General features: G+C 51.1%; 2 protein-coding genes and 1 non-coding gene across 20 annotated transcripts in view; 1 reads left to right on the top strand and 2 right to left on the bottom strand.

Annotated features, from left to right (window-relative positions):
* Positions 1–17,444, bottom strand: part of Ciz1 (CDKN1A interacting zinc finger protein 1) — a 29,471-nt gene extending 12,027 nt beyond the window's left edge. Inside the window, exons 1-8 of one of the 13 annotated variants that reach the window (XM_074053114.1) lie at positions 15,687–16,266; positions 15,498–15,567; positions 12,154–12,295; positions 6,393–6,522; positions 6,048–6,163; positions 5,035–5,106; positions 3,128–3,357; positions 33–126 (exon numbers count right to left, since the gene is read on the bottom strand). In XM_074053114.1, coding sequence (XP_073909215.1) covers positions 33–126; positions 3,128–3,357; positions 5,035–5,106; positions 6,048–6,163; positions 6,393–6,522; positions 12,154–12,184 — 673 coding nt within the window. In that variant the 5' untranslated portion in view covers positions 12,185–12,295; positions 15,498–15,567; positions 15,687–16,266. The other 12 variants (XM_074053115.1, XM_074053116.1, XM_074053111.1 and 9 more) reach the window with 12 other exon arrangements.
* Positions 14,856–14,962, bottom strand: LOC141415886 (U6 spliceosomal RNA). The gene has a single exon (XR_012440837.1). It is a non-coding gene; the product is annotated as a U6 spliceosomal RNA (small nuclear RNA).
* The window catches only part of Dnm1 (dynamin 1), a 42,715-nt gene continuing 41,643 nt past the window's right edge, over positions 16,558–17,629 (top strand). For 4 of the 6 annotated variants that reach the window (XM_074053118.1, XM_020164296.2, XM_020164297.2 and 1 more), the window contains exon 1: positions 16,558–16,824. In XM_074053118.1, coding sequence (XP_073909219.1) covers positions 16,664–16,824 — 161 coding nt within the window. In that variant the 5' untranslated portion in view covers positions 16,558–16,663. The remainder of the gene's footprint in view (positions 16,825–17,629) is intronic. The other 2 variants (XM_020164299.2, XM_020164298.2) reach the window with 1 other exon arrangement.

Below are 17,629 nucleotides of genomic sequence, written 5' to 3'. Positions count from 1 at the left end.
CTCTGAAGAGCAGCAGCCTCCCCCTCCCTCACCTTCAGATGTGTCCGTTTGGGGCTCTGCGGCTTCCTCAGACCCCTCTGGGGGGTCTGCCCTGTCTTCTACAGGCACCGTCTGGGAAGAAGAATCCTACTTCCTTTCAGAAACCATTTTTGACATCTACCGCCCACCCTCACAAACACCCCCTTGCCCAAGAACTGCTGTTACTGTCCCCAGGGGCTGAAGGAGCCCTGGGGATTTCTAGTGCACCTGGCCCCAGAAGTGAGGGACAGCTTGGAGCCAGGGCTCACGCCTATAATCCTAGCTACTCAGGAGGCAGAGAGGAGTATCACAGTTCGAAGCCAGCCCGGGCAAATAGTTCACGAGGCCCTATCTCGAAAAAACGAAAAAAGGTCTGGTGGAGTGGCTCAAGGTGTAGGCCCTGAGTTCAAGCCCCATATCGCAAAAAAAGAAGTGAGGGATGATCTGAAACACCCCAGGAGTTGGTGGGGCAGGGAGGTGTGTCCCATCTAGCTGTCTGACTGCTAAATAAACCCAGGCTGGGAAGACACAAAGCCAAAGCTGCCTTCTGGCCCACTGCTGCCTCCTGTCTTCTCCAGCCACTTCTTCACAAGTTGTCTTTAAAATGCAAACCTCACCACCCTCTTGTCTCTTTCAGACTTAACCCCTCCTGTGTCTTCTGCCCTCCCCTCTCAACCATACCAGGCACAACCTGGCCTCTGTCCCCCTCAGCCCCCTCCTGAACCCCTCCAGCGTCTCTGCTCTCCCTTACCCTCTCGGCACATTCATGCTGGCCCTCTCTCTGGTCAAGCCCCAGCCTGTTCCTGCCACCAGGCCATCACCTCACATGGCCTCAAAGCCATTTCTTGCAGGAGCCCTCCTGACACCAGACTAGGTCCAGACCCCTAGTTTAGGCCCCCAGAGGACTGCAGCTTAGTTTTGGTGACATTTTCCAGTCTTAATTAATTGATTGGAACATTACTTGCTTTAATATCTCTTACATACCCCTCCAAGACCCACAGGAGGGGCAGGCCATTTGCCACATCAGCAGGGCCTGACAGATGTTTCCCCAATTAATGCAAGTCTCAGCCAGTTCCCGAACACCCTGGGAAGCCCCGGGAGCCATCTGGAGCCTCCCTCTTCTGAGACATCAGTACTGAGTGCGGAATGCAATCTGGACCTCACATAAGGACTCTAGGACCCTCAGAAGCTACCTAGCTTGTGCCCTGCATGACTTGAGTTAGGGGACCGGGGCTCTGAACTTGCCTCACCCACCCATCTCTGAGCTGCAGTTTTCCAAGATGTAAAATAGGGGCAGGCCAGATGCAGTAGCTCACCCTGTTAATACTAGCTACTTGGGAGGCAGAGATCAAGAGGATTGAGGTTTGAGACCAGCTGAGTTAAAAAAAAAAAAAAAAAGGTTGTGAGACCCTATCTCCACCAATAAAAGCGGGCCACACACCTGCCATCCTAGCTATGCAGGAAGTGTAAATAGGATAGCGGTCCAGGCCACCTAGGCATAAAATCAAGACACTTTTTGAAAAATCCTGACCCTACTTGAAAAATATCTAAAAGCAAAAAGGACTGGAGGTGTGGCTCAAGTGGCAGAGGGCCTGCCTAACAAGCTCAAGGCCCTGAGTTCAAACCCCAATACTGCCAAACAAACAAATGGAGGAAGGAAAAAGAAAAGAAAAACAGAGACAGGACCCCTCTCTGGAGAGAAATGCGCTGCCTCAGAAGTAGGCTATCCTAAAACAAGTAGGTAGGGGGTGTTGCACGTGTCACAGCATGAACTCAGGAATGGAGCATGTGAGCAGAGATGCCAGGATGCCCGGGGACAGGCGAGCCTGGGGAGGAGGCAGTTTCCTTTGTGAGTCTCTGAGTTTTCTGGGTATTGGTAGGCAAGGGTGAACACCTGCCCATATAAAGAGCCGGACCTGCAGCTCAAGCCTTTAAATAGCAACAGTGTAGGATTTAGGATTTGACAACTTGTTTCACCCGGCTTCTTTTCTTTTTCTTTTGTGCGTGGCAATTAATTCAGATAGTTTTTAAACCTGGGGGCAATGCTATAATGTTTCCTTTAAAAATAAAGACATTTTTTTTTGTTTTGTAGTACTGGGGATTGAGGCCAGCACCTCCACAAGTGTACCACCACTTAAGTCACCCCCTCTGCCCTCCTCAGGGGAGCACTGAAATGTTTCAACTGAGATGTAAGTATAAGATACACACTGGGCCTGGCGACAGTGGCTCACACCTGTAATCCTAGCTACTCAGGAGGCAGAGATGAGGAGGATCGTGATCCGAAGCCAACCTGGGCAAATTGTTTGGGAGACTCTATCTCAAAATAACCATTCACAAAAGAGGGCTGGTGGAGTGGCTTAAGGTGTAGGCCCTGAGTTCAAACCCCAGTACCATATTAAAAAAAAAAAAAATTGTTAAATAGGGCATAGTGTCATGTGCCTGCAGTCCTAGCTCCTTAGGGAGGTTGAGGCAGGAAGATCACTTGAGCCCAGGAGTTAGAAGCCAGTTTGGGCAATGTAGCAAGACTTGGTCTCTAAATGAATAGAGGGTGTAAAATACCTCAATCATTTTTTATAGTGATCACAGACTGAAACAAATCTTTGATATGCTGGATTAAATAAACTATACTAGTAAAATTAGTTTCACCTAGTTTTCTTTTTTTGGTGGGGCTGGGGTTTGAACTCAGGACTTCATAATTGCAAAGCAGGCGCTCTACCACTTGAGACACACCTCCAAGCCCATTTTGCTGTGGTTATTTTGGAGCTGGGGTCTTGTGAACTATTCCACAATAGTTTTTGTGGTTTTTTTTTTTTTCATGTTTTTTTCTCTTTTTCATGTGGTTACCAGAAGATTTCAAATCATATACAAAGGCTCATATTTTATTTCCACTGGTATTTGAGCATGGCAAAGACCATGTTGGGAACACAAGAATATTTGAAGTTTTGGGGATGCTAGACAAGTCCACCCTCCATGCCCACATTACAAATGAGGCAGAAGGAGGGAGTGTGACCTGCCCAAAGCCTAGGAGAAGCCTGAGAGGGCAGAGCTCACACTCAGCTGTCCCCTTGCCCATTCCCACCGCCACCTGCTTACCCCAGGCACCACTTACCTTGCGATTAGGAGTGGTGGAAGAGGGGATCCGGGTTTGTTTCTGGGAGTTCCGCCCAGACAGGTTGAGCTGGGAGGGGTTCATAGGGACCCCCACAGGAGGAGGGCCCAGCAGGGACTGGCGAGTGGCCTGGGGGAAGAACTGCTGCAGATTTGGAGGGCCCAGCTGGGGTGGTGTAAGGCTGGGGGCTGCCAGGCTAGGGGCTGCCATGTTGTAGCCTCGGAGGCTTCCTGCAGGCAAGGAGAGGAGAGAAGAAGGGTCACACCATGGATGGGAGTAGAGGCTAGGGGTGGGCATTGGTCTCCCAAAGCATTATGGAGACATCAAAGATAACTTTCAAGGGGACCTTCCCATCTCAGGATACTCCTTAGGTATGTGACAGAGTGGGCACAGGGCCCGTGGAGAGAATCAGCCAGCTTCTCTCCATCAAAGGCCTACTCTGCACCAGGCGCTGTGTTGAGCATGGGAAAGTGATAGTCACCAGACATCAAGGCAGACATTATTACCTCTACTGGTGATACAGTCTCTGAGAGACACCAATGTCTACCCACAGGCCCTAGCCAGTCCTCCTGATGCCTCCTTACCCGACCCCCATCTAAGCCATCACCAGATTCTACTAACTCTATTCCTACACCACTTCCCAACCTGGCTTCCTCTCTCCATTCCTTTCCCCACCCCTTCAAAGCCACCTCATCCCTTGCCCAAATTTTAACCTCAGCTCTTGCACAGGGTGGCAGCAAACAGGAATCTTTCTGAAAACACATTCTGACCTCAGCACTCCTCTTGTGAAAACACTTCCACAACCCAGGACAAAGCCTGTGACTCCCAGTGTGAGGTCTGACCCTGCCCAGTCCCCCACCCTACTTCTTGCCATTCTCCCCACACACTACATGGCAGGCACATGTCCCTGTGTAGTCCTTCAAACATCCTGCCTCTGGGCCTTTGCTCATGCTGTCCCAACTTCCACACATCCTGCAACCTCTATAATAGGTGTCTCTCCTCTAGGCCTTCCCAGACCTCTTTGTCACCACTGTCCTAGAGCCAGTCATATAATTTCCTTATCTACTTTCTGCTACACCTCCTCTGACTCAGCTCTGCACACCAAGGAAGCATGAAAGAGTTGAAATTCTTGCCCCGATGCTAGGACAGGAAACACAGAGGTTAAAGGCAGGGGTCAGGTGTGCTGTGAGAGCTCAGTTCAAATGTAGCCTCTACAGTACAAGTTCTATGACCTTGAGCAAATCAATTCCCCCTTCTGAGCCTCAGTTTCTGCATCTATGAACTGTAGCTAACAAGTTGGGTGCAGTGGCTCTGGCTTAGTGGTCCCAGCTACCTGAGAGACAGCAGTAATAAGATCTTACTCCAAGGCCAGCCCAGGCAAGAATTCAAGACCCTATCTAAAAAATAACTAAAGCGAAAAGGACTGGGGGGGATGGACTGGAGGTGTGGCTCAAGTGGTAGAGCACCTGCTTTGCAAGTGCAAGGCTCTGAGTTCAAACCCCAGGACCGTCAAAGGGGGAAAAAATGAGAATAACAATAGTGCTTGCCTCACATTTTATGAGGATTGAATGAGATATTTTTGTGTGCCTGGTACATAGTAAGTGCTCAGTTAACGTTAACTTACAACAAATAAAACATACACATAAGTGCAGACAGCCAACCTGCTCCTAAAACAATAAGACAAAAGATGGAACACCCCCCCAAAGAAAAATGGACAAAGGACATGGACAAGTTACAAAAAAGAAACACAAATGTTTCACAGATAAATATGAAAATGTTCACGAGCACTCCAGGAAATGTAAATTAAAACATTAATGACACAGCTTTTTTTTTGTAAACCAACTTAGTAAATTATATGCACAAATACATTTACATATATATATATATTTTTAAAAAGCTCATAATACCCAATGCTGCCGTGGGCATGGTGAGACCGGCACTGTCATACGTGGCTGGTGGCATTGCAAACTGGTCCAGTCCTTTAGGAAAGCAATTTCGCAATACTTATCAAAAGCCATAAAACATCCAGTCCCCTCTGACTCAGCCAATCCCCTTTGGGAATCTATTTTAAGAAAACAGTCTCATACATTAGATTCACCCCAATGTTATTTATATTTAAAGTAGCAAAAAGCAAAAAAAAAAAAAGAAAACAAAAGAATAAAGCCCAGCTAAACAACTGAGATTTCCACCAGCAAGCAAGGGTACATCCCTCCAGTGAGATATTAAACAGCTATTAAAAATAATCTGGATTCAAATTCTAGCAAAAAAAAGCAAAAATAACCTGTGCTTTTTTTTTTTTTTTTAAATAGGAAAGAAACACACACACATCTACATTGTAGTTTTCCAAGCTCATGTGGTCCCGGCTGGGCTGAAGAGTGATGGTTATCTAACCAACTCCTACCTGCTGAGTGACCTTGGATCTGTGATCCCTCTCTGGGTCTCAGTTTTCTCATTTGGAAGATGGGATAAATTATACATGCATCTTCCCTTAGGACTTCTCAGTAGACTCAGGAACAGCATTTCGGAAGGAAGACCTGAGACCACTCTCCACATGGGGAAACTGAGGCAAGGACACAGGCTTAACACTCCAGACATGCATCAGACACGCTGGTAGTGAGGAGGCCCAGGCTTTGCTTTAATCAGGCCAGTGCTGATGCCAGAGCAAATTACTTCCCTTCTGGGCTTCATCACATGTCAAACATCTAATGATACATGAGTGGGTGTGCTGAGTGCTGCAGGCCATGGCCAAGGGCACACGTGCATTCAATCGAGCCTGTGAAGGAGTTTTACCTCCTGGATCCCCAGTGTCCTGTACATCAGGGTGTTCTCAGGACCACTGTGTGGATTGGGTGAGACAAGGGCATGGGGCTGCTGGGAGCTGGCATGGACATGGGCCACCCTGCGCCTGAAGTGATGGTACCTTGTAACTGCTGCAGAAGCAAAGCCCTTTGTAGCATGGAGCCATTGAGGAGGGAGGCCGCGGGGGTGCCTTGGAGATTCAGAGGCTGCTGCTGCGGTGGCTGCTGGGGGAGGCCCCTGTGTGTTGTGAGGGAGCGTTGGACAGTTATTGGGAAAGCCAAATCCTCATCCTCCAGACCCCTCACTTCCCTCCGACCCAGATGGAGGGTCCCCTCTGGGTGGGAGGTGATGAGCTTCAAGGCTCCAACAAAGACACCCCTAGACCAAAGGACTGGGGTGCGGGCTCCAAGACATGGGCCCGAGCGTCGGTCTGGAGCCACACCCCCCCCCCAAGTGGGGAACTCACCGGCTCACAACCATGGGCAGCGGGGCCTGGGGTGGAGACTGCTGGAGCAGCTGCTGGAGCTGAAGCAGTTGCTGCTGCTGGAGCTGCTGTTGTTGGAGCTGCTGCTGCTGCTGCTGGTTGAACATGGTGGCTGCGGAACGAAACCTGGTCAGTCCAGCTTGCTTCCCCTCCAAGACCGCCCACCCCAACCCTCAGCCACAAATACTGTCAGCTGAGCTGCACAGCTACACTCCCAGCCCTGCCAAGAGCAGGACACACTTGCACCCTGGTCTTCCCCATGGCCACCAATTCTGCGAAGAGCAGGATTCAACCCCTGTCCTGCTCATTTTCCCCAAATCCTGTCCACCGTCCCGCATTCAAATCCCCAAACTCTACAACTCTGGCAGGGTCTTCCTTGCATCCCAAGTACACCTCCCCATCCCTACACCTTCAAGCCCTTCTCCGCGCCTATCACTTCCTGACACCAGCCCCTCCCCACTCACGCCCCTTTTTGATCCTGCCAACCCCTCCCTTGTGTCTGTATCATGTCAATAACATCAGCACCTGCCCCTAGACTGTCCTCCGTGAACCCTGGGGGGGGCAAAGCTTCTTCCCACACTAACCTCACCCCCCCCGCACCCCTTTTCCTCCGCAGAAACAGCCAAGCTGACCCATCCGATCTCGTGACCCCGCCCACCCCCCCCCGCGAAGTCTGCAGCCCCCATGCAAGTTGCTACTGACCCTGCAGTCCACCCTCCCCCGCCCCCATCCCCGCACCTCGCCTCCCTGCGTAGCTTTCGCGGCGGAGCACCGCGCAGCCTCCCTCCCGCACCCCCGCACCCCTCAGTAATCGCGTCGCCGCAGGGGAAGGGCGGGCGGTGCGCCTGCCACGCGCGGGCCGAGTGGCTCTGGCTCGCGGGCTCCGGGGCTCCCCGAGACTCGGCTGGGGCCTGGACACTCGGAAGGCCCGTCTGCGGGCCGGGCGCGGACAGCGCCCTCTGGAGGACTGGAGGTCGCGGTGCGGCCCCCCGCGCCCCTAGAACCCGCCACGCGCACGGGTCACGCTGCGGCCGCGGCGGCCGCTCACCTGGTGGCGGGGCAGCTGCCGGCGCGACCCCCGGGTGAGAGAAGGCGCTGGACAGGGTAGACCCTCCATCCCGAGTCCTCGGCATTGGGAAAGGGTGGTTTTGAGTCCCAGGGCCATCTGTCGCCCAGAGGAGTCTGTCGTCTGGCGGGGACATGGAAAGGGACTTACGGGAGGACAGTCCCCAACCGACCTCGCTGAGGCCGCCACTGTCCCGCGATCCCGAGCCCGCGCGGGGCTGGAATGGGAGGGGGCGTCGTGCAGCCGGCCGCTGCACATTCGACGACCTAGACCTGCGAGAGGGCGGCCAAGGTCGCAGAGACCCGCTGGAGTTTGTCCTAGAAGGAGATGAAAGGAGCCAGATAGAAAGTGTCTGCTTTTCAGACTTGGCCCGGGAGGCTGTGAGGCGTTATAAAAACGGCCTTGCCCCCTTACCTGCCCCTAAAAAGGTCCTGCCCACAAGAACCCCCTTAATGACCACTTTGACCCCACCCCGGCCGCGCCAACAATCCTTGGTTACTAAGTAGCAGTTCCTTTTCCCTTGCCTGTGGCTTGAAGTCGTCGCCGCCCTGGGCGATCTGCTCGCTTTGCGCTCACAGCACCAGTAGGGCGCATGGTGGCGCTAGAGACAGCAGACCCGAGGCGGAAGGTGGCAGTCAGACGGCGTCACGAATCACAGCAGTCAGGTGACAAGCGCTGTCCCGGGCTATGGACAGGTTCTACCGCAGCCCGCGGCGGCACCGAGGTGTCTAACGACCTGGGTCAGTCCTGCTGGGACCTAAGGCGCGACAGCGGCTCAGTGCGGGGGGTGGGGACCCGGGCTGGAGGGACGTCCGCGCCCATGGTTGGAAATGCACTCTGGAAGGTGACTTTGAACGCTGGGCTAGGGAGATAATGGGCTTCATCCCTGAAGGACGGGGGCTCTAGGAAGTGGGTAGAAACCCCAAGCGACAGCATCAAATCAGCGGATTGAAAAACGCACTCTGGCGAGACCCCAGGTACAAGGCAGAGAGAAGGGGAACGTCAAGATCGCCCAGCTGCCAGCCAGGTGGAAGCACGTGGGCACCCTGGTTAGGATGACTGCGTTGAAGTCCAAGGTCGAATCTGGTCTCCCCTGCCTTCAAGCTTGGAGACCCTGGGGGACAGGAGAGTCCTTTCAGCTGTTTCCTCCGTCTGCAAAATGGATGACCCCTCCCAGTGGGGTATGAGGATGACATTACATAACGCTTAGCATTGGCACTGGCACACAGCCAGCTTCGCAAATTGCCAAAGTGAAAACACTAAAAATAATGCTGGTGCCTGAGAAGGTAGGGGAGCCTGGGCCAGTGAGCTTCCTGTCTCTGCTCATCTTTCTGGAAAGCAATGTGCAGATCTTTCAAGGCTCTAGACCGCGGCCTGTCCTTTGACCTGGGAATCCCCTGGTAGGAATCTAGCCCAAGAAAACCATCAGAAAAGAGACTTAAAAGCCAGCCAGTTCCTCCAGGAAACGTTTATAATAGCTGTCTGGGAAAACAACCCACTTTAGGGGAATAGCTAAATAAATCATGGTGTAACACACAGCATCAGACATTGTTTTCAAAGGGAATTTAAACACTATGATGTGGTGTGAACTCAGCAGGTCACAAAGCTGCACACACATTATGATCTCAGTTTGGGGAAAAGTAAGTATCCGTGTGTAGTGAGCTCATGGGGAATTCCACTTCCCTTCTCCTCATTTGCAACTGTGAGTTTGGATAATTTTATCATGGGGATAGAGTGACTGCTTTGGTTTTTGTTTGTTTGTTTTTTGCAGTACTGGGGCTTGAACTCAGGGCCTTCACCTTGAGCCACTCCACCAGCCCTATTTTTGTGATGGGTTGTTTTGAGATAGGATCTTGAGAGCTATTTGCCTGGGCTGGATTCAAACTGCCATCCTCCTGATCTCTGCCTCCTGAGTAGCTAGGATTACAGGCGTGAGCCACCGGCACCAGCTGCTTTGTTTTTTTGTTTTTTTAATGTGTATGATATCATGCTGCAGGCTTGAAGACCAGATGAGATAGTGGATGAGAACACTATGGGTACATTAATCAGGGATAATTGCTTTTAATTGACCTCTTTCAGGGAAAGACTCCCAAAGAATATCTTCGGAGAAAGAACAGAGGCTCTGCCTCTGTGCACTCCCGATAAAGTCTGAGGCTGCAGAAACACTCTGAGGCCTTTTTCTTGTTTTTGGCTTGAGATGCCTCTTAAATTTCTATATTTGCTAACAGGTGGCTCATGCCTGTAATCGTAGGTACTCAGGAGCCAGAGATCAGGAGGATCACAATTCGAAGCTAGCTCAGGCAAATAATTCTTGAAACCCTATCTTAAAAACAAAAACAAAACATCACAAAGAAGGGCTGGTGGAGTGGCTCAAGTGGTAAAAGTGCCTGCCTAGCAAGCGTGAGGCCCTGAGTTCAAACCCCACTGCCACCAAAAAAAAAAAAAAAAAAAAAACTTCCTATAACTCATGTGGATCTGTGTCCAGAACTATTCTGTTCTGAGGTCCACCTGTCTCTTCTCAGGAGAGTACCATATGCCATTGGCAATCATAGTTCTGGAATATTTTTTAGTGCCAGATGGTAGACACCCCTGACATTGGTACTCTTTTTTTTTTTTAATTCTTGGGCTGGGGGTGTAGCTCAGTGGTACAATGCTTGCCTAGCATTCAGAAGTCCCTGAATTTAATCCCCAGCAACATACACACATACACACACACACAGAGCCAAATCCCAGTCATTTATTTTTTTCAGGTGAATTAAAGAATTTTGTCAAATTTTTGCCTCCAAATCCCATCAGAATTTTTTTAAGTTGCCTTTCTGTAGTATTTTGTCCTAATTGTCTTTTCCACATTCACAAATTTTTTGGCAGTACTTTGAGTTGAACTCAAGGTCTTGCACTTGCTGGGAAGACCCCCATCATAATTTTGACAGATACTATATTCAAGGTGTTTAAGTTGGAGAGGAGCTGACATCTTTACCCTGAGATTTTCAACTCAAGATGGGGTCACTGTCTCTAATTCCTTTTGTTTTTTAAAATTTTTTTGGTGCTACTGGAGTTTGAACTCAGAGCCTCACCCTTGCTAGGCAGGTACTCTAGTGTCTCTAATTCCTTGAGCCACTCCAGTGTCTCTAATTCCTGAACCCTGACATTGTGTCCTGTTTTTTGCTGGTTTCTCCACCAGCGTTTGCAGTTTCTACACTGGCTACTTCACAATTTCTCCCATACACTATCTTTCATTTGTCTTGTCTTTTGGAGACACAGTATGTAGCCCTTGAATTTGTAATCCTCCTGCCTCATCCTCCAGGGTGCTGAGATTACAGACATGCATCGCCATGCCTTGCTCTGAGTGCATATTCTAAGCAGCTGTTGATTACGGCATCTTTACTTTGTAACCTTGAATTATTTCTGTCCTTAATGATGTTGTGTGCCCCTTGATGGCAAAAAAGCAGCTGCTGGGTGACCCCAATGTCCTTGAATCCAGCTCAGCCCTGCACATCACAGAGTTGCCTGATGAAGATCAATGAAAGGAATACATGAATGACTTCAGGATGCAATTAAATCCTCTGTCCTCCCTCAGGTTTGTGTTCCTGGCTCTTCCCTCCTCGCATCTGCATCCATCTCTGTTCAGACATGGCCCCAGCCAGACATACCACCAACACAGACAGTGAGGTGGGCTCCACAACCACACACCCAGCTCAGAATTCCCAGGAACAAGCTGTGCTCAGCAACAGCTCCAAATCAGGCAAGAGACAGAGAAAACTATGAGACCATATGCTTATCACGTGGTCTCCCCAGTGGCTCCCTGGTGACTGTCGCCCACCTGTGCCTCTTCCTATAAATAAAAATGGGGTGAGAGAGACAGAAGACAGGACTAGGGACAAACAGCATGGCACAGCCTCATTGCTGTCCTTTCCTTCTGGGATGATCCAGGGCAGGTCCCCTCCTTTGACCATCTCTGCTGGACAGCATTGACTTGTGGATTACAGGCCCCCTAGCTCATTACCACCCCCAGCCATACCTGTGCCACCTGCACGAGACTGAAGAAGTCTCTTTCCTTGGTACAGTGCTGATGCCGATCATAGCCACAGTTAGTGGAGCTATCTCGATTCCGCTGTCTCATTGCTTCACCTAAACAACTGCTGTGTTAGGCTCTGTTGTTGTCCCCCTTATACAGATGAAGAAACTGAGGCTCAGGGAGGGGATGTGACTTGCTCAAGGTCATCAGGTTTGAAGGTGGACGAGGTGGGATGTGAACACCAGGTGGTCTGGCTTTGAAGCTCACCAAGGAGTCAGGGGCAGGTGGCTTACGCCTCTAATCTAGCTACTTGGGAGTCCGAGATCAAGAGGATTGAGGTTCAAGGCCAGCCCAAGCAAATAGTTCGTGAGACCCCATTTCCAAAATAACCACAGCAAAATGGACAGGAGGCATGGCTCAAGGAGAAGAGGACCTGCTTTGCAAGCATAAAATCCTGAGTTCAAATCCCACTCCCACTCAAAAAAAAAAAAACCGTGCACATGGCATAGTCAGTACCTTAGGCATTCCAAGACCACCAGCCCCAAACCCCTAGGACTACTTGGTTTGTGCCCAGCCCCCAGTCTCATAAAGAAGGGCACTGGGCATGCCCCAGCCTGCTATCAGCTTCCCCATCAGTGACCTGTCCCAGGCCAGGCCTGCACCTTTGTTCTGTGCATCTGTTCTGCTGAGCATGTCTGCCGCTCCCTGTGAGTCCTGGTTCTAGAAGGACGAGCCCTGCATTTCAGCAACTCTTCATCCTCGTGTCTTGCATGAGGTCCGCACGAAGTAGTTTCTGGCCCATACCTGTGGGAGAATATGTGAGGAATGGACGGATCTAAAGATGCAGAGACCCAACGGAACGGCTTGCCCGGGAGCTGTATTACAAAGCCACTGCTTCAATCAGCTGGCATTGTTTGAGCACCTGCTATGTACACATCAGAAACATTATCAGAAGGCACCAGTGTGTAAATTTATGTAATTTTTTGACTGGGGTTTGAACTCACACTTGCAGGGCAGACACTTTTATTGCTTGAGCCACTCCACCAATTCTTTTTTGTGATGGGCTTTTTTGATACAGGGTTCCCAAACTATTTACCAGGGGCTGGCTTTGAACTGCAATTCTCCTGATCGCTGCCTCCTGAGTAGTTAGGATTATAGGTGTGAGCCACCAGCGCCAGGCTTAATTTTATGTGCATTTAATATACATAGATTTGAGGGCCGGATGTGGAGGCTCACACCTGTAATCTCAGCTATTTGGGAGGTGGAGATGGGGAGGATCGAAGTTCTAAGCCAACCCCCAGGCAAAAGGTTAGCAAGACCTCATCTCAACAAAAAAACTAGGGATTTGGCTTACATCTACAGTCTTAGCTACAAAGGAGCTGTAGGTAGAAAAAGGTCCAAGGCTGAGTGGGAAAAAGAAAAAAAGAAGAAAGAGAGAGAGACCCTATGTGAAAAATAACTAAAGCAAAAAGAATTGGGGGTATGGTTCAAGTGGTAGAGCATCAACTTGGCAAGTGTGAGGCCCTTGTACTGCCAAAAAAAATACATAGATTTGACCTGGTGTGGTTGTACACACCTGTAATCCCAGCTACTCAGGAGGTGGAAATAGGAGGATTGAGGTCTGAGACTTGCGTGAGCCAAAGCATGAGGCCCTACCTGAAAACCAAACTAAAGCAAAAAAAGCTGGGGACACAGCTCAAGTAGTAGAGGCCCTGAGTTCAAACCCTAGTACTCTCCTCCAAATTTCGTAGATTTGTAGAGGTGACATCATACAAGTTAAAATGGAGAAGCTCTGAGTCACAATCTCCATCCACATCTTGACTCCATCATTTCTTGCTTTGTGATCTTGGACACATTCTTCATTAACCTCTGTCTGCCTCAGTTTCTTCATCTGTCAAAGTGAGCTAATAAAACCTCTCCTTTCCGAGGGTCAGGAGACACTGCAGGTGGAATCTCCTGGCCAGGAGCAAGTGCCATGAATGTGAATGTTCCTGTAAATAATTTGATCATTGGTGCAAGCTCCCAAAATTTGCTCCCTCTGTGCTCAAAGCAGAGGTGAGAGCCATTTCTAAGACCCTCATTTAATTCAATTGGCCCTCAGGGCACCAAGCTTCTGAGCCCTGAAGAGCCTCTATAGCAGCCCTTACCACGCCCAGCAGGGAAAATGAGGCCAGGGCCGACTTCAGGGTTTGTTCCCTTTCAGACTTCATACCTTTATGCAGGTTCCTCTGCCCACATTATCCCTCCTTCACATCCCCCCCTCCCCAGGAGCATTCTATCCATCCATTCTTCACATCTAACACAGCCATTTTTAGCAGACCAGGGAGAAAAACCAGGTCACCACTGAATCGTGGAAAACTATGCAGCCACGAGTAAGGAATGCAGCTGATCTCGCTGTTCTTTTGCATTGGAAGATGTCTGAGATAGGCTGTAACTAAAGAGCTAGTTACAGATAATATATACCAGAGCTTCTCCAAGTCTGCTGTGCACAGGAAACTCCTGGAGGTCAGGTTGTGATACAGAAGGTCGTGGGTGAGGCCCAAAATTCTGCATCTCCATCCTGTTCAGCATAATTGAATTTGTATAAAAAATAGAACAAAACAAATACATGCCGGGGAGGAGCAAAACCACAGAATAAGCTCTGAGCTGTAAAAAATGGTGATTTCTAGGTAGGAGAAAAACCCAAGGCTTTCAAATACTTGTATACAGTTTGAATTTTTTTACAAAAAGTTTCATTACAGGGAAAAAAAAGATGGAAAACAATAAAAACAGAGGGCGTTGGTGACTCACACCTGTAATCCTAGCTACTCGGGAAGCAGAGATCAGGAGTTTGAAGCCATCCCAGGGAAATAGTTCCACAAGACCCTATCTCGAAAATACCCATCACAAAAAAGGGCTAGTGGAATGGCTTAAGGTGTAGGCCCTGAGTTCAAACCCCAGGACCACAAAACAAAAATAGCAACAAAGCCCAATAGTGATGGTGTCTCCCCAGGCAGACATCTGTAAACTGCGCCCCTTCCCCAGATTGATGGTGCTCTTGTCTGAGAGCCATCCCTGCCCTCTCTGATCCTCAGAGCATAAGGGACTGACCTTGAGCAGTTGCTCAGGATGGAGGCATGTAGAGTCCACGCCCCTGCTGTGTGGAGAGCTGTCATCACTGACATCCTTACAAGTGAGGCTTAATGAAGGCCTTGGAGCCCCAGGCCTGGGCCATGTCCTACAAGGTATTCTGATAGTTCAGTAAGCCCATTATCCAGATTAGATAACTGAGGCGCAGAGAGGGAGGACGTTGACCATATGGCCCAACTCCACACCCTCGTGCTAGCAGGCATAGGGTCTGCTGGTTTCCTCCCCTCACTTTTTTTTTTATATGGAACACTTCACGAATTTGCACGTCATCCTTGCACAGGGGCCATGCTAATCTTCTCTGTATCGTTCCAATTTTAGTATATGTGCTGCCGAAGCGAGCACTCCTCCCCTCACTTGCTTCAAGTCAGCTCTAGCGTCGCCTTTTCAGACAGTTCTCCAGCCACCCTCTGCACAGTAGTCACACTACTGCTGCACACCCCCCCACTTGCTCATCACTAGCTCATGGGACTGTGTGTATTGCCTTAGTGGCATGCTGTCCCTCTTTTTTCTATGAGACTACACACCACACATAGGCAAGAACTTCGTCCATCTTTCTTACTGCTTTATCTCTGGGGTCTAGCACAGTGCCTGGCTCACTAAACATGCATTCAACGAATGAAAAATGAAGTCTCAGCCAGGTGCCAGTGGCCCCTACTTGTAATCCTAACTACGTGGGGATCAGGAGGATCGCGGTTCGAAGCCAGCCCAGGCAAACAGTTCACGAGACTCTATCTCGAAAAATACACAGCACAAAATAGGGCTGGCAGAGTGGTAGAGCACCTGCCTAACAAATATGAGGCCCTGAGTTCAAATCCCAGTTTTGCCAAAAAGAAAAAGGAAAGAAAGAAAGAAAAAGAAAAAGTCGTCTCTAACTCACCGGCCACTGCCTCCTCTTGGGGAGTCTTAATTTGGTTCCTTAAACAGTAGTGTGGGAGAAGAGAAATCGTCTAAGATGAATTAAAAAACAAAACAAAACAAAACAGTAGCGTGGGACTCCATATCCTCCCTGTGTGAAGTAAGCAGAGTGGGGTTGTAGGGACCCTGGATTCGAATCCCTCTATTTTACCTCCATGCTGAAGGGTTAGGGCAAAGAACTCCCAGCACTCTCAAGAAGGGCCTCTGCTCTCGCCTGCATTCTATCTGCATTCTCTCCCTGGTCTGCCTGTGGCTCCTGTTCATCCATGACGTCACGTCTCAAAGGTCCTTTCTTCAGAGAACCCAGAGTCCTCCCAGGCTGAAGTGGACTTTCCACACCCACAGATATCTCTGCACACTTCCTTTTAACTTCCCCCATTGCTCCCACTAGAAACAAATTCTGCATTTACTATTTCATTTATCTGCTGATTCATTTACCACCTATCCCATCTCCTGTATGTAAGACCTATGAAGATGGAGACCTTGGCTATCTTTTTCAGTGCTGTATCTCCATCTCTGGCATGGGGCTTGGCTTACAGTGGGTGCTCAAATATTTGTTAAATTAATGTTCTATCTTTCTCCTTCTAGAAACAAGGAAACTGAGGCCCAAAGACAGGAAGGGACATGCTGGAGATTAGTGTCAGAACCTAGAGTGGAAGGCAATGAGGTCGAGAGAACTCTGGGTCAGGAGACTGTGACCTTGGAAGTGCTGGATCGCTTCTCCAGGCCTCAGTTTCCCCACATGTAAGAGGAGTGAGGAAGCTATGACCACCGACCAAGAGCCCAGAGCTAGACCTGTTACCATAAATGATACCTTCTGTGCATCATCCGCGCCTCCCCAGTCCCCCACACACCCCCCAGACGCTGGTAAAAACGCCCAAGAAAGCGCAGAAGGAGAAAACTACAATACCCAGAGCGCCCCGGGCAGCACCTGCGCACGGCCGCAAGCCCGCGGGGCCGCGCGCGCCCTCTGGCGTTGACTGAGAGAGGCGCTCCGCTCCGGGTCCGGAGGGGCGGGGGGATCCGCGGCGCACGCAGTCGGGGCGCAAGGCTGCAGCGGCTGAGCGGGAGCCGGGAGCCGGAGCAGGAGCGGCGGGCGGATCGCAGCCCTCCGGGCCCGCCGCAACCATGGGCAACCGCGGCATGGAGGATCTCATCCCGCTGGTCAACCGGCTGCAGGACGCCTTCTCCGCCATCGGCCAGAACGCAGACCTCGACCTGCCGCAGATCGCCGTGGTGGGCGGCCAGAGCGCCGGCAAGAGCTCTGTGCTCGAGAATTTCGTAGGCAGGTAGGAACGGCGCCCCCCGAGCGCGGACCCCCGGGTGCCCTGGGCTCCGACGGCGCTGCGACCTCCCAGTCCCCCGCGCTGCGTCCGCGGACGGCGCGCCCCCCACCCCTGCGGGAGCGAGGCGGCCCTCCTCCTCCACCAGCGCCCCCAAATAGTCTTTCCGTCATCGTCCAGCCGCCGGCCACGGAATCGTGCCTCCTCCTGCTTCCCATCCTTCATGGAGACCCTGGCAAAAGTCTTCCCCCGCCCCGTTCCCAATAAGGGTACCTAGGGGATCCGCATTACTCAGCGCCTCCCTTCGGCTCTGGGTGTCCCTTGGAGAGGGTAGCAGCACCCTCGGGGCAGTGTCCCCTTCCCACCTTGCCTCTGTGGGCCATGACCGGGAGCAGCCCCCCTCCCCGCCCCTGGAAGAGGACACAGCTCCGTGGGCATCGGGGACCAGGCACAGCTCCCCCCTGACACACGCACACACACCTCTGCGGCTCCCGCCGCCATCCGTGCGCAGCGCCGCGCAGGGGGAGGCGCGGGCTGCGGGATGAGGCAAGGAAGGGGGGAGGAGAAACCGCTTCTGATCCTTTTCTGAGCAGCCGGCCCCTGGCCTCGCCGCCTCCCCTGGGTGGGGGGCGCCTGTCAGTGTCGTCCTGCTCTTGGCCTGGCCCAGGGATTGTGTGGTGGAGAGAGAAGGCGGCGGAAGGAAAGATGACTAAGACAGGGAGGCAGGATGGCGGGGAGGGGGGAGCCATTCGCAGAACCTAATCCCCCTCCCGCCTCTGATCCCACAAGGCGCCGGGAGGGCCAGGTGGCA

This window comes from Castor canadensis, chromosome 13, assembly GCF_047511655.1.
Source record: "Castor canadensis chromosome 13, mCasCan1.hap1v2, whole genome shotgun sequence".
NCBI lineage: Eukaryota > Metazoa > Chordata > Mammalia > Rodentia > Castoridae > Castor > Castor canadensis.
This window is presented reverse-complemented; position numbering and strand designations above follow the sequence as displayed.